At 40.2% G+C, this 24,436-nt stretch overlaps 1 protein-coding gene across 3 annotated transcripts; it reads right to left on the bottom strand.

Annotated features, from left to right (window-relative positions):
- Positions 1-1,505: 1,505 nt before the first annotated feature.
- Positions 1,506-23,811, bottom strand: LOC106035754 (arylsulfatase H-like). Of its 3 annotated transcripts, none has more exons than XM_066982799.1 (13): positions 23,208-23,811; positions 23,022-23,128; positions 22,555-22,827; positions 21,411-21,489; positions 20,801-20,941; positions 19,894-20,015; positions 18,802-18,924; positions 16,830-17,253; positions 15,577-15,713; positions 13,656-13,790; positions 9,125-9,287; positions 8,010-8,131; positions 1,506-2,404 (listed from the first exon to the last, which is right to left on the bottom strand). In XM_066982799.1, the coding sequence occupies exons 4-13, from the start codon at positions 21,443-21,445 to the stop codon at positions 2,034-2,036; spliced, it is 1,773 nt and encodes a 590-aa protein (XP_066838900.1). In that variant the 5' UTR covers positions 21,446-21,489; positions 22,555-22,827; positions 23,022-23,128; positions 23,208-23,811; the 3' UTR covers positions 1,506-2,033. The 3 variants fall into 3 exon arrangements, with proteins under 3 accessions (XP_066838900.1, XP_066838902.1, XP_013036254.3); XM_066982801.1 differs by having other exon boundaries at positions 22,555-22,768; XM_013180800.3 differs by having other exon boundaries at positions 23,022-23,811.
- Between the last annotated feature and the right edge of the window lie 625 nt (positions 23,812-24,436).

The raw sequence follows: 24,436 nt of genomic DNA, 5'->3' as shown, positions 1-24,436 counted from the left end.
CCTTTCCATCTCTGAATTGGCCAAACTGGCTTTAAAGCACGGGGTCTTTTATGCTATTTTCTTTCCTTGTGAATCCAGCTGCTCTGGTTTCAATCTCTGTCAGCCACAGAAAAATGTCTTTTGACAAGTTCTTAGCAAGGCTGATCTCGATTTAAATGCTATCAACCAGTAAGAACAAATGTATTTTTAGATACTTCTGTCAAGCCTGACATTGATCTGTCTTATCAGTTCATTGTCAGATTAGCCCTTTGATTTATGCAGAATAATATCCACATAATTTGCTTGGCGTCCTTTTAGAGGAAAAGTACTAAGGGGAAAATAACAAAGAAATGCCCTTTTTGCTTTATGGAGACTTCGTTTGGTGCTGCATCATGGTCACAACATGTGCTCTTTAGCCCAAGACAACATCACGACTTACCACACTGGTGATGTGCACATGGGGGATAAAAGTCAGGAGCTTGCCTGAAAACACCTTGAAAAGCGTGTAATTCCAGGCACACGTGCTGTCTTGTCCTGAGGCTGGTGAAAGGACTGGGACCTGCTGTCACAGCTCGAGAGCTGCACGCTGCTCTGGGATTACCAACCCAGCAGTGCTGTGCTGCCCTGGCCTCCTTATCTCCTCCCTGTCCTACAAGGGGGAAAAATGACACACAGGTGACCTTCGTATTGTGCAAGGCTGCTAGGTTTAGGGAAACAAGTTACCTGAAGCTTCTGCTGTGCTGGTCTTGCCCTCCCTTGTCGCTTTTGAAATCATGCAGGCATTTAGCTGCGTGGTAGGAGTGAATACACCGTGCCCAGGAAGGCTTAGAAGTTTGAATATCAGTCTCTACCACACAACTTACTTTTTTTTAAGCAGAAAATGCAGGAGCCTCTGCATAAAAATTGGAGTTGACACAAAAACCCTGCAAAAACATGGTTAGGATTATATATTAAGAGATGATTTAGTTAACCAGAGAGCAGCGAGAGAGGATTAGACATTTTAATTCCCTACCTTTCCCTAATGACTGTACAGAGTGCTGACACTTGTTTGGCTTGTTGAATATGACCTATACACTGAGGTGATTAGTGTGTGCGCTGTGGATTTTTTAACACCTCCTGCTGAAACCAAAATACCGTCTTCCAAAACAAAGCACATTTTTCATGGAGCATATTAGCGTGGAGCATATGAAATCAGGAGCATTACCATTGAAGTGGGACATGCAGCTTATGAATCGGTCTCGCAGGTTGTGAAATTTGGGACTATCTTGTCCAGGCAGCTGGATGATGATTTTCAATGCTCTTACATGGGACATGATTTAACAACATGGAAAAGGTACGTCAGTAGGAATTGCCGTGGTTTAGTGTTCCAGAATAGCTAGATACTTACCTGCTGAATTTGGGATTGTAATTTTAGCTACCTACTTTTTTAAAACATACTTGCCAGTTTGTTTCTTTGTTTGTTTTCTTCTCCCTGGGAATTCTTACATCATAGATAAATGAATGGACAGATAAAGCAAACTGTTGCTGTAAATTAAAAGCTTTTATTTCTTAGAGGCCAGTGTGTTTTCATGGTTCCAAGTTAAATGTATAAGTGTGTTTTTAAGCACACAGCAGCTTTTTTATTAAAAAGGTAAGGCTTGAAAAGAGAGATGCGCTTGGGCTCAGTCCTTTTGCCTTAACAAGCATGTTACATGTATAAACAGTAGCAATTAAAGTTTAATCTCATGTCATCCATAATTTATTTGAATTTAAATTCAGTAAGGAAAGAATTTTTGGTTCATTTACCTGGATATTTGATCTAGAATTGTGCATTTGAGGCATAGATTATACAGGTGACTCATAGGCAAAATATGTTTTGAGCATCTAAAAAAACCTTTTTTTTTTTTTAAGTATAGGCTTAGTGAATATTTGTGAGAGAAGAGATTGAACAAAAAGCATCAAGAATGTCCCTTTCAGTTATTACAGTGTAATCTGTCCCCATTACCGTATGACTGTAGTCATGTGAATGTGAAAATTAGTACCTTTTTTAAGCTAACTGTACTTTGATTTTGGTATTAAAGTATGTCATCTGCTTTGTTGTTTTCTTTATCGCACCAACAGAAGGGAAATGTGCCGCAGCACGGCTGCAGCCACGGCTTCCATACGTTATTGTAAGGAGAGAGCTGCTGTGGGACTGGAGTCAGTGTCCTGCGGTGCTCTTCTACAGCCTTCCCTATTCTGTTCACTATGGTATCAAACAAGGGCTCAGTGTCAGCCAAGAGAGGATTTCCCTCAGAAGGGTCTCGTGAGAGATCAAACAGCAGTGGAGGGTCATGATGGGTTACACCGTCCCCAAAACATGAGCAAATTCGTCTTCCAAAACAGGCTCCGGAGTCTTCTGGCTGGAATACTGGAGTCACATAATGAGCTTTCCATGTGGTGCCCCCTGTAACAAAAGCACATTTGAATAGCTCAGTGGCAGTAGGAGTCAGGGAGGTCCCTGGAAAGGTGGTTCAAGTTTTAAGTTACCTGCAAGCTTCCCTCGTGGTTGTCACGTCTGGGGAAAAGGCTCTTTTGGGGAGCTGGCAGGGACTCAGAACTGTTTTCATGACTCAAAGGCACACCTGGGCTATGAGTATTTGCAAGGCCATATACACTAGGTGGATGCTTAGGTCTAGTATTTTGAGTGCGGAGAGCCTGCCCCTTTCTTGTGCCCCTTTAAAACTCTACACCCCTCTTCGTGGGGAAAATGGAGAATGTATCCCCCATTTCCCAATGTAGATACTGGTAGATGGTTCTTCTGCTAGTTCTGTATGTCTGAGCCAAGAGCAGCACCTGGGCAGGAGCTGATGCAACACATTTCTGTGCCCATTTTCAAGCACTTCTTCAAAGAGGGCATTAATGGCAGGCCATGAAAACAATAAAATGTGGAGAATAGTTTTTAAGTGAACACCACGAATGCAATCAGTTTGCAGCTTCAGAGCTTGTATTTTACCAGGCTGTTGTACTGACACTGGATAGGTGCAGATCTGTAACTTGTAGTGAAAAAAAATGACAAAGTAAATGCAGTTCAAATGGGGATTTTCCTTCCTTCCTCCCTCCTCCTTTCCCTCTGTTCCTCTCCCTGTGTTTAGAAAGCACTACACTGAACACATTCCAAGAGGAGGCAAAGATGAGCCCAGCAAGAAGACAGCTATTAGACACTGTATCTGAAAAAGGAGAGGAGAAGAAAGGGGATCTTCAACACTTGGAGCCATTTCTTTGATGCATTGAGCACAAACAGCTGACATCTGAAATGACAAATGCCTATGTGGCATTTTTCTTTTTGGTTCAATGGGATCTGCTGAACTGTCCTTCCTCCTGTTGTCCCCTGTGTTGTGCTTTGTGTCAGGGATTCTGTAGCTTTACTCTTTGTCTGTTTTGTGTCACTGTAGCTAGGACATGTTGTTAATTGAAAAAAAATAATTATTAATAAAAATAAAATACCACCATCACTGTCAAAACTTCTTAAAATGTGAGGGGGAGCAAATAACAGCTATTAAAGCTCAGATAATCTTTTAGCTTAAAATCTTCCGTTGCTGTCTTGCCATGTTTCTATTTATTTCTACTCTACAATTTCTACATCCTGCTGAACTATCGTTCTACATTTCTGTGCAGGGAAGATGTCTCAACGGTTCTGAAATGTTTTTACATAATACACTTAGAATTGTTAGATTTTAGATATCTCCATTTCTGAAATTGTCAGAGAAAGGATGCAGAGCTGGATTTCAGAAAAGAAAATGGCTCACTGCTGCTGATGGCTTACCGAGGACAGGTGTTCCTTAGCTCTGTTTGGGTGGGTGCTGTCCTGCTGGCAGGGGTGTCTTCCAACACCACCTACTTTTCCCTGTCTTGAGACTAAAAGTACGTTTTTATCTTATGGCAAGAATGCGAGCATTCTCTGTCATATCAGGGTTCCCTAAGCATGGGGTTTGGGTCCTATGTCTGTTGGTTGCATAGCATAGATGCTTGTTAGAAGGAGTTAAATAAGTACTCTCTGGGCCATATGCATTTTTTTCTGATTATCTGTATGACTGTGATACAGCTAAAATGACTGACCATTTAATAGACAAATAGGAGACAGACAGATATGAACTCCTACAATAGAGAAGTTTGTGATCAGTGTTCAGAAAAAACAAATCAAGTCACTCTTTAACAACTGAGCTGAATTCCTCACAACATATATCCTACAGCAATTGAGAGTAGAGTGCCTGAGCAGAATTGTTCTGATTTTGCAAAAATTTTAATATCTATTTTTCACAGCTGCAAAGAATTACTGGGGTTGCAGAGTGGGAGAGAGCCAGGCCCTTGTTAGTTCATTCAGAAGGACAGAGTCAGGCTGATTGTAATTAACCTGTGCTGGTGAGCTGAGTAAATAGTGAGGTTACAGCGGGATCAGGGAAAAAAAAAAAAAAAGGAAAAAAGAATTAAAAAATTAAAAAAGGTGGTAGAAATCAGCATTGATGGAACCAGCAGGGGTTTGGGCCCTCTCTAACAGGCAAGGAGGGATACAGAATTTACTACTGAAGTATCTCTGACGGAATTTGAAGAATGTGTGTGAATTTTAGGGCAACATGTTAATGTAATATATCTAAGGGAAAGAAAACCTGCTTCTTCCATCCAAACATCTCTCAAACCCATCTGGTAACAATCAATCAATTTAATGAGCAGAAAGAAATGGGCTATCACTAATAAGTCTTATTGTGTTGTGGTAGGGGAAAACACTTTAACATACAGCTAAAGGATTCTTCTGGCTTCAGTGAAGGGCTTAATTTATGGATCCTGACATCAAGACACAATGGCTTCATATTCAGCCTGTCCAGCAAATAAAAGGGAACAGACATTAAATACATAATATGAATGTGATATACCTTTCAATGGGCCCAACTATAAGAAAACTTAGACTTAAAAAAATCTGTCAGCCTAGTAAGAAGGAACGGCTGTCAGAGCAAAGAATCAGAATTTGTCCTAGCTGAAAGTTGAGCCAAAGAGCAGTATTTGATGAGCTAGTCTTTCATATGCAGAACATCCCATTGTTTTCAATCCCCTAGCCATCAGCAGTGTGTTTCAATGGTAAAAACTGTAGAAAGGCATGCATGAGAGCTGAAGCTGTGCTTTAGTTTCAGAGGAAGACAAAATAACCCTGTATAACATCTGTATATCATATCTGTGTCTATGTTACAAGTAGTATAACCTATTAAAAACTGTTCAGTAGAGCAAAAGAGGTGTTAATAGCTTGGCGTTCACACTGTACTTCTTTGGGGGTGCTTTACTGGAAATTATCTCTCTGGTCCTGCCTGCTCAAAATCTGACAGTGATGAGAGCATATTTGTTATGATAGTAGAAGCTATTTTAAAGATAGTTTGCTCTAAACTAAAGTCATGGTCTTCCAAGTTCATTCCACAGTGCAAACCAAAGCACAAGAACATGATATGCTCAGGGTGGGTTGCTTCAAAAGCACGCTTCTCATCTGAAGTAAAACTGTGGTGTAGACAAACCTTGTACAGCCTCGGGGGACAACAGGTGAGCAGGAGGGGTGGAGAACAGTACTTTAGCCTGAAAAAGAGTTCTTCAAACTTGTCCCTTAGTGGTGTATGAATTTAACTTTTCACTAGGGAAGTGCAGTGTGACTCCTCTAGCAGTGGTTTTCAAGGAGTCTGCAGTCAGACAAAGCTGCTTTGTGTGGAAAAAAATACGTACTAAGGAGATCTCTAAGAATTGTGATGGACTTTTGTGATGGTGGGAGGGGCGGCGGGGGGGGGGGGAGGAACCACGCTCCCTCTGCACGCTCATCCAAATTTGAAACAGAAAGTGGGGCTAGTAACTGCGCCAGAGATCCAGGGAATTGTTATTGTCATTATTTATTAATCTCCCTGTCTAAAGTGCTTATTTGACGTCTGACTCACGCCGAGGCGCCCCCCAAGCGCGGTAGCTGCGCCTTGAGGGGGAGCGCGGCGGCGGTTGTGGCGGTTTGGGGGCGGTTGTGGCGGTTTGGGGGCGGTTGTGGCGGTTTGGGGGCGGTTGTGGCGGTTTGGGGGCGGTTGTGGCGGTTTGGGGGCGGTTGTGGCGGTTTGGGGGCGGTTGTGGCGGTGCCGCGCTGCCCCCTGGCGGCCCCTTCCCCTCCCGCTCCCCTCGGCGGCTCCTGACCGGCCCACAGCCGAGCCCCTCTCTCATGGCCTCCCTGGCCACTGGCCCCCGACTCTGTGTGGAAGCCAGGCCGGGGTCGAGGGCCGTGTGGAAGCGCGGGTGCCGCAGGGCACCCCCGCAGGAGCACTGCTCCCCTTAGCACCTCAGTGCCTGGCTGGCCTGCTGGTTACAGCACTGACTGCGGACCTAAGTTGAGTTCTCAGACTCAGACGTGTGGGGTTGTGAATGTCTCATTGCTCAGCTACAAGGCAGAAGACCGGCAGCTGCAGAACTTCTTTTCTCCCCCTTCCCACACAGCATCACATTACGTCTTTGTTGCTTTCCTCCTTGTTTCCTGTCAGCCAGGCTCAGTGACTTCCTGCCTCGGAGCCATGTTCCTGTGGCATGATGTCAAGGGCACTGACCTCAAGTTTAAACTGGCAGCGTGACTAAAAAAAAATGGTGTTGCAACCCTGGTATGTGTTTATTCATGCCAACAAGAAAGACTGCAAAGTTCTCAGTAATTATCCTGATGCCCTTGTGTGTTCTAGCAGAACAGTCTCGTCTCTGATAGGAACAGAGAAATCTATTCTGAAATATTTGTATGTATAAATAAGTTTTGCAGTTTTCAGGTGTTTACTCAGCAGGCAGACTCTTGTCTTGATACTATTAATTTTTGAAACTGTCATAGTATCAGAAAGTATCATAAAGAAAATGTAAATAAGTTCAAGAAAGATCACTCAGTTAACACTTTGACATAAGAAAGATTTCACGGGCATTTGACATAAGAAAGATTTTCAGGGCTGCCTAACATTATCTCACCACAATGTCAGCTCTCAAAGTACTTCTTAATCAGCCAGCTTCTTGTCAGCATACCAACAGCTGAATTTGAACAGCTGATGTTGGTGGAATACCCTAGCATTTTGTAATTGTTACCTAACTGTAGTCTCATAAGAACTGAGTAATTCTCTCCCTTCATAGCTAGGGAAACAAAAATCAAAGAGGCTCATTCAAGTTCCTAAAGGGAGGTGAGTAGGTATAGCCTACTCCTTTGGCTTCTGAATTTTTCCAGCTGTGCAGAATGACAAAACAAACAAAAATGTATAGTGGTGATGTATAGCACCACCACTAATTTGTCAGCTTTACAAATACTCTCACATCTGCTCACAGAAGGTATAATTCATCTCAATTAACTTTAAGTTAATATAAGGGAGATTTTTATATCTGATATGGGCAGTCTCAGCTCCCTCTTTAGTCAGTGGAGAGAAGCAGGCACTTTTAGGTGTGACTGATCTAACGTGCTAATGATGTGCCCAGATGTGCTAATCAGGAGGTGAATCACTGCTTCTGTTTGGTCACACAGATGCCACCCTCCAGTCTGAGCAGGAGTAAGGACTCAGCTACCAGTTGCTAGCCCATTCTATTTTATGCTTTAATGGAGGGTGACATCAGCAAAAATTGGGTGCTTGTTGAAAGCTAGGGAGAACATTACAGCTGCAGTCAGCCTGCCTCATGCCACAGCTGAAAAAGAACAAAACAAATAATGTAGGGCTACTGAAAACAAACAAACTACTCCTTAAGATAAAGACCTTATGTGTGCAGTTCCTTTTTCTTCAAAGCAAAGCCGATCCTGAGTGCTTTCACAGCAAAAGCTATAGAGACACAGCAACAACATGGAATCTTAAAGCTATGCTACTCAGGAAGCAAAACCCTTCCCTCAGGCCAGGCAGGATAGCTAGCTAACAGCTCAGCCATTCTGCACCTTGCAAAAGTTTAAAGAAAGAAACTCCACATGTGGAGAGATGTTTTTATATGCTACTGTATTGGAAATTGGAGGTCATTACATTATCTCTGATCAGCAGAAGGGTGGAAATGTTTATACTCACTGTCCTTTTGGTGCCACCGCACTGCATGCAAAACCACACCACAGTAGTGAAACATGAACTCGTGCTCGGAGTGCTGAGCTGTCCCCTGCAGTAGAGGCAGCAAGGTGCGTCCATCGATTACCCTGGTGGAGAGGCCGGAGGTCACCAGGCTGTTCAGGAATTTCACCCTGCATCTGGAGTGTGAGTGGTACGCACTCTGCATGCATGCAGAATTAGGATTTCAAGTATTATTTCTAGAATAGGCCACTGTTTAGCTAACGAGCCCTGACATTTTTAATTGTGTAGAAGGGTGGAGGCCAGCGATTAGTAGTTAATAGCAGTTTATGAAATTGCATCTAGTTCACACATCCTGGGGAGATAAGTTATCATTAATGTGATTTTCCTGGGGGTAAATAAGTGATAACCATAGAGAAGGCAAGGGTCACCGCTTTTAATCTGACTCCCTGAAACTGAAATCACCAAGAGCTCTGTGAGCTTAGGGCTGTGTAAAAACAGTGCCATTTAGTTAATTGACTGACAGTTGGCTTATTTATGCAACACAAGAACTTTTCTGCTTTTTGCTCAGAATGTCATAGCCACCCAGCCTTTCACTTGTTCTTTAGAGGAGTCTTACATAGATGCTACCAGCTGTTTACTTCTGAGGGACTTAGTTCTCCGTTACTGGCACCCAAATACAGGCTGTTTGCTCCATATTCCCTACTCACAAAGAACCAGGCATCCTAGTCTGGGAAAGGGCCTGTCTTAGGTATTTTTAACAGGACCAACCAGCTTTATGAATATATAAAAGTTCCATATAAAAAAGTTTCATATAAAAGTTCCTTTTTTTTTTTTTTTTTTTTTTAAAGTCATCCCGGTGACCCCAGTCGGCCAGGTTCCCTTTCAGTGATTAGAAAACTGAGTTAGCTAACTGATCCTTGATAACACATGTTGTTTTCCTTTGCCTTTCCCATATAATCAGGTAAGATGGGGAAAACTAAACAGAAGACTGCTAGAGAACTATCTGGTTTAGCAACTAATAGAATTTAACCCGCGGGTGTTCGGATGTGTGACATATAGTCAGCTTTGATCTAAATCAAGAAAGGAGAGCAAGCAGGTTTATGAAGCCACTTTTGTACCTGTCTTGAGGCACTACCCCTCCAGCCAGGTGAACCACTGTTGGGAAAATGTCCATAAGGCTTGTTGGTTCACTGATAACTATGTCTGCAGGCAACACTCCAGGCCATCTAACTATTCCTGGAACACGGATCCCTCCTTCCCAACCTCCCATTCCTTTTCCACCTGTTAGAGGAGAAAAAAAATACCATAAAAATATAAGAATGAGAGATAATAGACATTTATTATGCATGTATAATTAAAGGGTTTAAAACTTTCAAAATATTCAACTACTTTTAATGAAAACGTGGAGAACAGCAGAATGGCTACAATGCAAGCTCCATTCTTCAGGAATAAGCTGATTACTTATTACTCACTTTATTTTACACTTCCTTGTGTGGTAGAAATAGAAACCCAACACAAAGCAGCATTTTGGGCATAAGAGGAACACTTTCACCCTCTGATGCCTGAGAAGACATTCTAACCCATATTTTTAATTGCATTCAATTGCAATTTAATTGCATTCATGTTTGAGAATAATCTCCGCACTCCCTAAAAACACGCACATCCGTTAATTAGTAAAAAGCAATATCTGGCTCTGTCAGTGAAAGAGAGTTTGCAGCCTCACATGGTGCCCACGAAAGGGGGATTAATGCAGGGCAAGCTTGGTTGTCAGACAGTCCTAAACCAGAGGTAGCTGAACATTACAAAATGATTTCTCCAATCCTGGAGAGCAGTGAGAGGAACTATGATAATGTTTGATTGCCCTCCAAGAATTTACAATCCCAGGGATGGTCTGAGGTGGTCCCAAGTGCAGAACCCATGTGGTAAATGGGGGAGCACTCTAAATGTTCTGCAGTAAGGAAGACTTCCCACCTACATTTCTATTGATGTGAAAAAAATCCACAGTCTTTTTTTTTTTTTTCCTGCATTCCTCTAATCTTCTTAATCTTCTCCTTTTATTTTCTCTTCCATACATTGGTTATCTTATAAGTCAAATGATTTTTTTGAATGCTACTTCAAAGTGAGAATGATTAATTAACTGCAAATGTCTATTCTTAATGTCAAGGGTGGGGATATTAATTAAACCAGAAAATCCATTTAACTCCATTAAAGCCAGAAATCCATTAGCCAAGTTGATGGCCCATTCAGAAAATAAAAAAAATGTAAGTGTGAAGCTCAGGTACCTACATGACATTTGCTCTGTTGTTCATCCTATCTAGGGCAGAAACGCCAAGACATTGCAGAAAAACCTTGTAGAAAAATTGTCAAGCAAAACTAGAAGCTAGGGTATTAGTTCAGTTAATAAACTACCATTAGTTCAGTTAATAAACTACTATAAATGGTAGTTTAAACTAAACTCTGGCTTTTTCTATGGATGAGGTGTGCTCATAGTTAGAGCTGAGAGCCAAGGTTCCCAGAGCTTGGTTTAAGAGGCTGACAAAGTGGTATGGTGGATTACAAAAAGGGCAAGTCCACCTACTTATGCAATAACATTGTGCTTTGTAGGATGATGGTTTCTCACACCTTGTTGTTTACTAACATCTGTTATTACCCATATGCATGGCTCTTCTTCTTGTTTTTAATATCCTCTTAGCAGTAAAAACACCTTACAGCAGTGAGTTCTACAGATATTTATGAATTAAGCTAATTGTTTGTTGCTTGTTAGTTTCAAAAAGATGTCCCCTCTTCTGTTGTATGCAGAGATAAATGTGAATAACCCCTTCCTGTTGATAATTTCTAAACTAATATTATATCTATCTCCTCTTGTCTCATCTCTAAGCAGGCATGTTTTCATCATTGTCCTCTCATTGAAATCACTATCTAATCACATTCACCTTTCATCTCTTGTTATTCATGTACTTATGTTAGGCTAGCAGAAGTGAATACCCTAGGTTAGACTCAAATTAGCCCATTGGCTTTATTTTTGCATCTGTTACTGGTATGGAAACTTCATATCCTAATTTTCCATTTAGGACTGTTACTGGATGTGATCTAAGCTCTATCAAAAGTTTATTGTGTGGCTCATCAAAGAACTTACTGCTAGAGAATGTGCATTTTGAAGCTGAACAAGATCAAAGCACCTGAATCTTCATTTGTAGGGAAATAAGCAATGGGAACAGTTTTCAGGCTTCATTATACAGTAAGTGCCAAGCTGCCCAAGGTATCAGAGTGGCTTTTCAGGTCTTGGAAATCGAGAGTTATCTCATGGGTTCAGACAGCTAGAGGAATTCCAGAGGATTTCAGTTCAGATTAAGGAATCTCATCAGATCTGTTGTGATAAAAGCATTAAGGGTTTGGTCTTTAGCCTCTGCTGCACTGATGTACACTTTGATGCAAAGTAGCACTCCCTGACTTCATGGTGAAGCACAGAGAAAGGAGAGCAGAGCTCATCTAAGGGAAATGGAGGAAAAACATAAATACTAACCAGCAGTGGGCTTTAGAAACTGTTTTCTTTGCTTTTCAATGAGGAAAAAAGTTTATTTTCTACAAAATGACAAACGAGATGGAAAAAGCAAGTAAAAGGGAGTATTTATGCATTCAGGAGAAGGACCTGGGGGTGTTAGTTGACGAGAAGCTTGACGTGAGCCGACAACGTGTGCTTGCAGCTCAGAAAGCCAAAAGTATCCTGGGCTGCATCAAAAGAAGAGTGGCCAGCAGGGTGAGGGAGGTGATTCTCCCCCTCTACTCTGCTCTCATCAGATCCCACCTGGAGTCCTGCATTTGCCTCTGGGGCCTCCAGCAGAAGAATGTCATGGACATATTACAATGAGTCCAGAGGAGGGCCCCAAAGATGATCAAAGGGCTGGAGCACCTCTCATACAAAGACAGCCTGAGGGAGTTGGGGTTGTCCAGCCTGGAGAAGGGAAGGCTCTGGGGAGACCCCTGGGAACAACTTTCCAGTACTTAAAGGGGACTTACAAGAAAGCTGGGGAGGGACTCTTTTATCAGGGAGTGTAGTGATAGGACAAGGAATAATGGTTTTAAACTAAAAGAGGGTAGATTTTGATTAGGTGTTATGAAGAAATTCCTTACTCAGAGGGTGGTGAGGCACTGGACCAGGTTGCCCAGAGAAGCTGTGGATGCCCCATCCCTGGAGGTGTTCGAGGCCAGGTTTAAGCAACCTGATCTAGTGGGAGGTGTCCCTGCCCATGGCAGAGGGGTTGGAAGAAGATGACATTTAAAGTCTGTTCCAACACAAACCATTCTGTGATTGATTCTATGATTCTATGATTTAGTACTAAAGCAAGAATAAGTGGAGAATAACCACATAAAAGGTGGGTTGGGTGAGAATGACAATGAAAAATTTAAGACCTAAAGGAGTAAGGCAACAAAAAAACAAGGAACTCCAGAAAGGCAGATTTTAATAAAGCTACAGGACTGATAAAGGAGGACTCCTCAGAGAAACTGTTTGTGGGGAAAAATATCAAGAAGAATTGGTGAGTATTTAAAGAACCAGTATTAAAGGGCACAAGTTTAGGTTTTCATATTCCAGTGCAAATCTAGGAAGTATAATTATTTAGGCAATTCATGCGCTTTTTGGTGGATTTCAAGTCCAAGAAGGAGTAATACAAGAGGCAGAATCTCGGTCAGGCTACTAAGGATGGTTTATTTTACGGGCTCTTAATGATAAAATCAGAAAGGACAAAACATGTAAAGTGAAAGGTAACAAGTGATGAGAAAGAGAAACGAGAAGTATCATGACGAAAGAAATGCAGAAAGCACTAGTTGGTGTTCATTGGGGAACAAACAAACAAAACAGGAAAGAAAATTGAAATATTAAATGATTTTAACAATGCTTCTGTATGAGTCTTTAATACAAAAACATGGCTTGTTACCAAGTAACAAACATAGTTTACCCTATGATCCATTAGGCAACATCAGAGCCTTGACTAAGGGCAGATGTTTTCAAACAGTCTAAACCTGATGAATGTTTGGAGCATTCATAGCATTAGTTGATGAAGATTTGCTTTGTTTGAGTTGTGAAGATTTGGTGAGGTATCAGACTGGAAAAAGGCAAGCTGTGATGTCTATCTTGGAAAACAAAACAGAACAAAACAAAACAAATAGTAGTAGACTGCCTGAATAAATATTGCAATCAATAATCGTATAACTTTTAAGCCTGTAGAAGGAAATTAGCATATCAGTAACAGTTCTGCCAAGATGAAATCATGTCAAATAAAATAATTTAGATTGGTGAATAAGGAAAGAACTTCTGCATAATATTCAGCAAGGAAAGGTAGATACCAGGAAACAAACAAACAAATCTAGTAGCAATGACAATGCAAACGAGTACTTGGGGAATCACTGAAGGTCTTCAAGAATAGGTACGACAATGTAGCTGTCAGGAGCAGCTTTGGTGAAAGAGATCTTGTCTAGGGACTGAAGGATGACTAGCTGATGCCCTAAAGTTGCTCCAGCCCTACAAACTAAGATTTTCATTCCAGCATGTTGCTTTGTAAATACCTTTGTAAAAATAGTTGGACATATTTTAATCTATCATTTTATTTTTAATAGGTAGTTTTATGCATGCACATGCTGCCAAGATTTTACCTTTATAGATTCCATTCCATCCACCCAAGTGGACATTTCCTCTGTGAGCCTCTACAGATCCCCCATGATCAGATGCAAAATAAATGAATGTGGTATTCTTCAAGCCTTCCTTGTCAATAACATCAAGAAGCCTACCTATAAACAAAGCAAAACATCAAAATTATGTTCTGAGATGCAGTCAGATTTTTTAAATTTTGTAAAGACACACATCCCATTGACGTCAGTGAGTTCTGTAATGAGCTACTACAAGCAATGCGGAGTAATCCTAAATCATGGGAGTGATAAGAGCCGAACAGAAAGCTGCTGAATGCATCCAAATTCCGTTTGTGGAAAATAAATTCTGTTACTGGAAAATAAAACATAAAACCAAATGGAAAATAAGTTAAATGAATGCTCCTTTTGTTCAGGCCTCTCAAAATATTGTCAGTTCTATGCTGTAAATTCTTAGTCAAGGACTCTCTCCACTGTATAGCCTCAAGCATCTTGAAAAGCTTAAACAATAGCGCTTCCTCGTCCCAGAGAAATGCTTTTGTCTCACCATGAACTAAACAGAGACTCTGAAATGAGGCTTCACACGATCAGCCAAAATCTTCTCTGGAAGTCAGTGGCAAAAACTCCACAGAGTGCAATTCAGATCTAACTTCATAAGGAACGTTTTCAGTACTGACAGGATAAAACATTTATACAGAGTATAATTTATCTTTGATTGCTTTTCCCAATCACCCACTGCATCAAAATATGATCACCACAAACAGCTTCCATAGCTACAGAAACAACAACAGCTGACATGCAAGGAAAAAACAAGGGCCGGTGATGGGGTCATGAGCTCAGCCTGCTCTGCTTTACAGATTTCTTGTGTCCCCTTGGTCAAGATCGTTATTGACCTTACTTAAAAACTAACACCTACCTCCAAAAAGGAATTTAGATTGAATCTAGGCCACCTGGTTCTTAATTACAGCCCAAATCTCTTAGCTTAGAAGGAGACTTTTGTCCTCCCTAGCTGTATCCTGTTTGTCCTATGCAACTCATGTTCCTTACACCAGTGTACTTCTGCTATTCTGCTCTGCTTGAGTAGCTTGTGTCTGAATGTAGCTGGTGCCAAAAATTAGAAAAGGAGTGTGCCAGAGTCCTCTGGTGTGATCAGATCTTGCAGAGGTGCTCAGCCTGCCAATCACAAGCAATCAGGCTCCTTTCAAGGCAGATTTTTTTAAACATGGTTATTGGAGGTAGAAAAGGCTCAGGGAATCTGGTCTGGAGTGCGGCAACTAGAGGTGAATGGTGAATACTTCGTCAGTAGGGCCTTCACTTTTCAGGAAATGTAAATAAGAGCTATCGTTCTCCACCCCATTGAAGCGAAAAGGAGCTACAAATTAAGGCTTAGGTATAAATCTGAGCTGTGAGTGCAAATTATTTTTTTAAATTTAATTAACTTATTAAATGAAACATAACTTTTTAACTTGGCCTTTTGGCTAGGAAGGAGTTCAGACTTCTGCTGTAAGGATTATTTCTTGATGAAGGGAACAAGTACACAAGTACACAAAAGATAAAGGGAACAAGTACACAAAACAACCAGTGTATTATGCTTCATCAGCATCACCAGTTATATCTTTTGAGACTAGACAGCTGGAGTAATATCATACGTATTGATTAATAATCTGATTATCTGACTTTATTTAACTCTACAACACAGAAGTGTGTCAATTAAAAAGTAGGAAGAAAAAATTGTCACAAGAAAAGCCTGCACTTTCAGCCTAAGAAGAAGAAAGGTGTGGTAATGAAATGGCAACGTTTGGAGCTAACTATATATCCAAGGCATGTTTTTTGTCATATATAAATAGGGAGTTCTGTGACCACCCCTTTGATGGGGTGTTTCTTCTCCACTGTCAAATACATGAAGGATTTCCTTCAAGCCACCACTTACCCACTATCCAGTCCATCTCCTCTACATTATCTCCATATAGGCCATGTCTGCTTCTTCCCAGAAACTTCTCTGTGGTAATCAGAGGGGTGTGAACATGTAAAAGGGAAAAAAAGAGAAGAAACGGTCTATGCTTGTTTCTGAAATATAAGAAAACAACAGTAGTCATTTCTCTGCAAACTATCACTCAGAACAAAATATAACAGTAATATGCAAGTGATATATATAACAGTAATATGGTAGTGACTATCTCACTAAAAATATAGTTAGGGTCTAGAGTAAAAATTTTGGATTTTGACATCTTTGCATTTTCGAGACCTTGGGAGACAGAGAGGATTAAAACACCCCTCAAAGATTTTGGTTCTGTATGAAGACAAAATAGTAATGGGACATTTCTCTTGTTCCAAATTAAGTATGTGTAGAACAGTAGATAAATAAGCACAAAAGTTCATAGCCTAAAGACTGACACACACACACAGAGGCAAGGACAAGAGGACTCACTTCCTTAAGCCTAAATATTGGCGTCCCTGAGACATCCTTGCGAAACTGGCAGGTATGACACTCGACCCACAAGGAACCATATTCCTTTAACACGGGCAGCTAGAGGCCAGGCAGGATATCCTGCGAACCTGAGGATATCCTCTATGAGGGCATCTATGTTCATAGTTTTACAGAAGAGTTTTCTCTCACCCCAATTTCCCGTAAAAAAAAAAAAAAAAAAAAAAAGAATGAACAAAAAACCTCCAAGCCCTCAGAGAAATAATATAATCTTATTCAGGGATATGCTCAGACTTGTCACGTAAATATTTCTAAGAAATTAGCCGTTAGTTTAAATCTAGCTGATAGTACTGTAAATGAAGGACACCTTGGGAATACAAAACAAAATTCAGTATCAGTCTCCTACTCGTAAAATATTAACTTCATATGGACCTTTAAATGACAGTCCATTCATCAGGCTAAGATCATTTTTCTATTTCTATGAATATGAATTCATAGTCCTTGGCCAGGACCCCTTTCAGGACAAAACATAAAGGCAACAAAATCATCTCTTCTTTTTCCTGAGTTGCTGACAAGCTATGCAAAAGATGAAGGACAGCAGTTGGATGCTGACAAGTAGGGGGAAAACAGCAAATTGTTACTTGCCAGCAGTAGGGGCATGTGGTGCAGCATGCCAGCTGCCTAACCAAGTGGCGTATGACACAGCAATTCTATGATTTAGAAAACCCTTAAGAGGTGATACAATTTTTTTTGGTTACCTTTCAATGAATGAAACTGCCTCCTTCAGCATATTAGAAGTAGTTCTTTCTAGGTTCATTGGTTGTTCTGTGATATCATGGTTTCTCATCAGGATACAGTTCCAGTACTTGGTGAATCCATAGCTGGAGAACCAGGAAAGGAAATACAGGAGACCACAGATGGCCACACATATGATTATTTTCCATTTTACCTGGAATAAGCTGGTAAGTTTTCCAATCAAAAGTGTAAGCACTGCAAGGAAGATTATCTGTGAGCAAAGCCAATATGTATCTTGCAAAGACTTGGCCAGTTCCGGGTCATCTGTGCCTTGACACTCATTCAAAAGGGTGAAAGGCATGCCATAAAAATAATCAAAACCATGATGTAAAGGGTGATGGCAGTGATCATGGGAGGATTTGCAGTTCACACCCATATGCCACTTCCCTGCAAATTTAAAATAAAGGTATTAAATAAAATCCAACATTATTACTTTCATATGTGTCTGCCTGTATTTCTAACAGGTTGGCTGCACTCCTCAGTTAAGGTGCAGCCAAGGGAGGAGCAGGTTGGAATAGGACAGGCTGTCTGGGAGCAATCATACTCTGGCACTCTATCTGAGCAGAATATCTGTTTTTCCTCACTTATCTTAACAAAATTCCATACAGGGCAATAGTCCAGCTCAGCCATCTCCCTGAATAAGTACCAATATGGTTGCGCTATTTGGTGCTTATTATTTTTAAATGATAAAGTAGCCATTCATTAATGGGTGGCCTGGTGGGGAGAATCCCTTTTGCCAAAATATACAGCAAAGTGCAAAAATATGAGCTAATTTACACACAATTTCTATTTGACCTTCACATTCAAGAACAGATTTCAGGAAGAAGTTGTACACATTGGCTCTCTGTGTCTATATTCATCCTAAAATGAGTAGCAAAAATAGGCCATTCCAATTATCCAGTACAATTGGACATATCAGAATATGTCATGCACTGATAATGAAGCTTCATGAAGTCATATTACAGAGCAGTGTAATTATCCTGACATTGAAAGACAGACAGTCTATGACCACGGGCTTTGGGCCTATTAGCCAGAGAAATAACTTTGGAGAGCTCCGAACCAGCTCTGTGAGCCTGCATATGAATGTGTTTTACAGCATAAGCTATAACAGACTGCAAGGAGCTAGGGAAAGATCCCCTCTTTGCACAGGCTCCTGTGAAGCTTGTACATCACTAATACTCATTAGGAACGACATGACACCTCAGTTTGCTGGAGCCAAATAGAGGCATGAAAATCATTGTCATTACAATTAACCACATGACACATTTGACTACCTCAAAAAGAGCCTAAGAATGTGAGGTGCTTGAAGGACAAATCCTTTAATCACTGTTCAGGTGAAATTGGCAAACAGTTAATGGGATTTAATTTCTTGAACATGGATTCTGATCCAAAAACCACTGGAGGCAGTGGGACTCTTTCATTTTTGTTTATTTGTTTGTGTTTTGTTTTTTTGGGTCTCACTTTACAGAGTTGCTTTTTGAAGAAAATTAAGGTATTTTTAGAGTCTGTATGATAAGCAGGATGCATAAGTAATAGAAAATCTATCCATCAGATATAATTAAGACACTGTAGTGTCTGGGTGCCAACTGGCAGACATTTTCCTGCTCAAACAGATAGACTATAGATCACTGAATATCTCTGTTGGTTCTTCTAAAGCAATCTGTGCTGGGCAAACAAGATTTTATTTTTATTTATTTATTTATTTTTTGCTGTGTATATCTGAGTATTCCATACATCCTTATTTTGGATTTATCATTACTGTGTTGACACTGGGGGTTGTGAGTGGGATTCTAAAAACCCTGCTGATTTTTAAAGTTATGCCTACAAAAACTCTAGTTTAACTGATCTTGGACATTTGGAAAAGAAAAATATTTACTGACACAGCCTCATTTGAATAACATCAATGAAAAGGTGGCAAGTTTCTACATCTCATACCTACAAGTGCTGTAGAATAACCTTGCTGGTGCAGTATTCCGGCAAAAGTAGTTTCATTAGGTGGGAGCCCCCCAGAACACCCGTTCCAAAAAAGAACACGGTATTGCGTATTGGATGCCATGCCTGGAGAAAAACAACAGTCTTTAAACTAAAACTAGCCATACTTAAGATTTTCAGTCTTTTCAGATTTTTCTTTCTAATGAATAAGATTCAGCTGCCTAAGTCTAGTACCTTTTTATTGTACATTCAGTATGCTGTAGGGCATTCTGATTGATCCCCAGAAGGATATCCCCTCCAAGTCCCATGTTGTAAATGCTAGTCCAATGCAGATACCTCAGCTATGCTGGAGTGTCTAAAATGGCACCAAGATGTCTATGTTTGGACATTAGGCAACCTCTTAGAACAAAAGTTATATCACAGTGTTAAAATATCACACATTAAAAAGAAAGAAAGAAAGAAACAAACAAACAAAAAGAGACAAAAAAGGGGAAAGTTTATGTAAAACAAAAGATTAACAGAGTCATGGGTACACACTTCTGAAATGTACAGCTCATGATTTCATTTATCCACAAAGCCATCTTCTTTAGCAAGTCAGAATCAGATCAGAAGATCTACACTCATGATTACTGGGAGATAACATGGCCCAAGTTTTGTCTTGTTTTTAAAATATTTGTTTTAAAACATTATTGTTGAGAACTATTCCACCATCTAACAGATTTCATTATGAAAATGTTTGTCAGGATACTCAAAATATTATGGTTTGTTTAACATAATTTTAATACCACTGAACATACAGTGTTTACACACTTTTTTGTTTTTCTTCATGTTTCTACCTTTGAGTGCTTTGTGCTGTTTTGATTTTTATCTTTTTCTGTGTGGTCATTTAACTGCATTAAATGTGCTTTATGTGGGTCTTTTCCCATACAACTCAATCAGTGAATCTAGTCATCTTGATTTCTGCCCATCTCACTGATGCCCCAAATCCTTAGATTAACTAGCCTTTATTAAAGGGTTATAACGGGTTTATTTAAGGGGATTTTTAATAGCAATAATGGCTAGACAAACTGCAGTCAACCATTAGAGAGGCCCAACCTGATCTGATGGGGTATCTGCCAGTCAGGAAGGCTGCTCTGCTTGGAGTACAGACAGCAGCTGCAGCAATGTGCTGACTAAGTCTCACTCCTTCCTTTGCCAGGCCATCGATGTTAGGGGTCCTAAAGAGAAAAATCACATCTCTGATAAAAAATGTATTATACAGAACTTCTCAGTGTCTTTCTAGTCTTTCTAGTTTTCTCAAGGACATCATCACCAAATTTACAAATTCCTCTTTTTATCTACAACTCAACTAGGAAAATTGTGTTATATATTTTTGAGATATCTTAACTACTTTGAAAAGAATTTTTCTATAGATATGTTTTATATATATATATATATATATAAAGGTATTTCTGGTCTATCCTATGTCAGAAGCTCATGAAGCACAGTGAAAAAGATTCTAATAGAAACAGGACACACAATTTGTGAGACTAAAATAGGTTAGAATAGGCAAGGGATATATATACACACAATCATTCTACCAATCAGCCAGGCTACATCAAGACTGAAAACTGCACTAGGGAGAAATAGATCACATCATAGACTGGGCTGTCATTCTGTAACAAGCCTACTGGAATTGTTAGCTGGTATTATATCCTAATCGTGGTCCTTAGCATTTCAACCCATGAGTTGTGGAAACTTACAAACTATACACATGCCTGAAAAATATAGGGCATGTGCACATTTACAAAATTCTGACGATACATGCTGAAAATTGGAAGTCCAAGAAAGTCACTCAAGCATGCTCGCATAATTATTACTCCAATAGAAATTACTGTAGAACATTTATTTTATACATGTCTTTGAAAAGAAGTGTACCTAGATAAACTAATCCGTTAATAAGGAGTTTTCTAGTAATGCCATCAAGGGGGGAGATAATTTAATCTGTAGCATGTACTCTTACCTTATTGTATCATTGCCATAACAACCCACATCTCCAATACCAAGATCATCAGCCAGTATCAGTAAAAAATTGGGTTTTGAAGGATTTGATACACAAGTTCTCGGAAACAAACAGAAAATGAGCCAAATGCTTAGGCAGCTCCTGAAGTTAAAAGTAAAAAGATTAATATTAGGAAACTGTTTGCGAGCTTTAGAATGTAGTCTAAATTATTATCCTTTAAGTATTATGAAGACTTTTTAGATGCAAAGAGCTACCAAATACTGGCAGCAGATGGAGCTCTTGAGTATTACAAAACTTGATTTCTCTGAAACCAGTATTATTTTTTTCCCATTTGCACAGGAATCTTGTATGTACTTTTCCTTCTTGACATTTGCACCCATCTCATCAGACGTATATTACATGTAATACACCATATACTACATATGCCACTAAACCTCCGTATCCTATAAGAATAGGCTGAAAGGCCTTGAAAGACCTATAGTTCTAAATCTATATTTTCTGCCCTTAGATTATCAAAGGTTTTTTTTTTTCTTTTTTTTTTTTTTATTATCAGAGGTTACATTTTCTTATGTGCAACACTTAAAAACATAGGAAAGACCCTTAGCGATACCTTTTCTTACCACTGTGTTCCCTGGTAAACTTCATGGCTTCCCCTTGTATGGAACGGGTACACAGTTTGTTATATAATTCTGGTTAAAACAAAGGAAAAAAATCATTAAAAAAAAAAACCACAAAAACCAGCAATCAGAGCCCAGCAGCTCTTGTGATCTTGTCTGTGAAGTTAGTCATTAACTACCTTCCATTACCACAATCACATCACCACCGCCTGTGGGCTGACTGTAAGAGCGGGGGGACTGAACTACTAGGGCTTGATCATGCACTCTCCGAATTCCTGAACACGTGTGTGCAGAGCCCTCCTGAACTGACACTGCAAGGTAGGAGAGAGTGCTTCTGAGGACACATAGGGTCAGATAGCACAGCATGCAGTTTTACAAGATGCAGCCTGCTCTTATCTGCCACTGACTTCAGGGGGACTGGTGTTTGGCAAGATGGCTAAATGCCCACAGCTTGAAACAAGCATTAAAGATGCCAGTTACTAAATATAAGCACAGAACTTCACTGAAAGGAAGGCTTCCATTAGGTGGCGAACGGGAGGAAGTGATAAGTAAAACTAATACCTTACCCTCTATGTAATATCAAACTATCTTAAGGTCCAGGAAAAGAAGCTAATCCTTATCGTGAGCTTAGAAACTACAAAGCATGCATCAAAGAAAAGCCCGTCTGGAAACCAATAATTAGAGTTTAATTCTTAGGGAAGGGACCGTAACACCTAGGTTTGGATGCCATCTAGTATATTCAGGGAGGTGCTTCTATCTGAATGTTACTAAAAACTGTCCAGAAACATAAATATTCTGATAAAGAACTTCTAAGCATAATGCCATTTATAAGTTTACAAGCAGGTTTTTCTACCTGCCATCTCTGTGAACTCAACCTGGACTTTAAAAGTCTAGAAATGGCTTTTAGGTTTCTAAATATTTATTTTTGCCTGGCAAGACACATTTTATGAGTGGAAGCAGTTTCTTGTGCCTGCTGAGTACAACTAGTTGCTTTGGTCAAAGAATGGCTTGGGGCATGCACTCTTTTTGCTTGTGAATAGACGCAGACCAAGAGATCTGCAGGAGCTGTTGCACTGGAACCATTCAAACAGACATGCAGATGCCAGGGATAAATTGGTTGCACTGGGACTGGCATACCTCATCTTCATGCTGTACACTGATGTAAATTCAAGATGTTTGTTGCTTCACTGCGAAATGAGATCACAATATGAAATGTCCAGTCCATGAGTAATCCTTATTTTGCCACACTTCTTTCTCTTCATCTCCTGTGGGTGTCGATGAGCTTTCCAAGCTGGTACAACAGCTCTCTTGCCTTCCACTGTGTCCCCACATGTTCATGTGGCACAGCCAGCTGGTGACAGCAGTTACATTGATGTTTAGATAGAGATTTTGTAGAGCTTCTAAAGAAAGCTGAGAAATACAAACTGAGGAGCTGCAGTGGTAATATTAAAAGACACTTGGATCTTAATACTATTGGCTGTGGCAAGATTAAAAATAGTGCTTCCCGATTTAATACAAGCCATTTTACGAACACTACCCTTACTGAAGGATTAGAAGAAATACTAAACTTGTTAAAAAAAATCAATTTAAATATACATATTCACCTTTTTCTGTTAGGGGCTGATTCCTTCTAAAAGCAGAGCTCTCACTGACATTGCTGGGAGTGTGATGAACACTATACTGGGGCCTAGGGCTTGTGAAGAATTCTTAGCTGTTAAACAAAAACAAAAAACAATGTAATGCATAAATCTAAAAAAATACTGTCCTCTAGAATCCACACAGTAACTTACACAAATCCAAGAAAACGGCAAATAGCAGTTTCCTCTGTAAACCAGTAAGCCACAATAAACGGACATCAAGTCTAATAAAAAAGGCCAGCCCCTTTCGACAATGTGGAAAACAAATTATTCTTCTTGCTCTCAAATTCTTCTTGCTCCTTGGTTTGTTGAGCAGTCCTGATCCTCTAAGATGTGCGTGGGAGGAAGCGGGACTGGATTTACTGCTTTTGCTCTTAATCTCCCTTCCCCCAGTCTTGGACACAGGAACTGCTGGGATGCCTGCCAGGAGCAGCGAGCGAGCGGGACAGCCGCTGAGGTTTCACATGAATTCCAGGCAGAGTACAAAGTCTTTATTCTTGAAACACTGGCACAACACGGCCACCGCCTTTTCTAGACTCCCTGCCCGGTTAATTCTGTGCAGATTTGTGTAAAGCCTAGCACTGCTCTATTTTAATGCCTCCAAAGAGATGCCACAAATAATTGCAAAACTGAACTCAGAGCCTGCGGTTTTGTTTCCTCCCACCCTGCTTTCTTGCCTTCCAGGCAGGATAACAGGATTAGCCTGTCCTCTCCCTTTTCTTCTTTCATGTCATCTTTTATTCTTCACTGCATTTTCAGGAAAGCTAAACCTACTGTGATATTAAACCTACCTGAAGATATTAATTGCACTGTCTTCTCCCGCAGTATTTAGCATTCCTCCTTCCACACATACACTTCTTTGGGAAGTTAGCTCTGCTGTAATACATTTTACCCTTCCAAAGGTCTTGAGCAATCAGAGAAACTCTTGTCTCTTCATTTGTTGACATTTCAGTCCTCTCAGTCTCTTGAACACTGCCAGTGCTGAATTTAACTCTGCACTCGAGAGAAGTCAGCAGAAGTCAGTGAGGCAGAAAGATGAAGCAGCTTCACCTGGCAGGTTTGTGTAACACATTGGCAGGGATAACCACGGCTGGAGGCAGGTTTTTGTTTGTTGACCTCTTTGCACACATGACTATGTTTGGTTACCTTTTAAGACACAAGGTGTCAAACTTGGCTACTTTTACTAAAGCCTACTTGACTATAATACTTATTTGGTACAATTGCTTAACAGCTTGTGATCTTTCTGGTGCAAAGATTGTTCTTGAAAATTGTCTCTCTTGAAAATTATGTCACACTTTGGGAAAGGTGTGTCTTTAAAAGTTGCCAATAATGTAAGTATTACATTACATCTGTCTTTGGTCCAAATTATGACTAAATTTTTC

Source organism: Anser cygnoides, chromosome 1 (genome assembly GCF_040182565.1).
Source record: "Anser cygnoides isolate HZ-2024a breed goose chromosome 1, Taihu_goose_T2T_genome, whole genome shotgun sequence".
In the NCBI taxonomy this organism is placed as follows: domain Eukaryota; kingdom Metazoa; phylum Chordata; class Aves; order Anseriformes; family Anatidae; genus Anser; species Anser cygnoides.
This window is presented reverse-complemented; position numbering and strand designations above follow the sequence as displayed.

Coding starts and splice junctions, on each gene's coding strand:
- LOC106035754 (XM_013180800.3), bottom strand. CDS start 21,445: ATGAAGTTTACCAGGGAACACAGTGGTAAGAAAAG. Junction 15,714..16,829: donor GCAGTTTCATTCATTGAAAG/GTAACCAAAAAA, acceptor CTTATATTTCAG/AAACAAGCATAGACCGTTTC. Junction 13,791..15,576: donor GGAGATGGACTGGATAGTGG/GTAAGTGGTGGC, acceptor CTTTGTTTATAG/GTAGGCTTCTTGATGTTATT.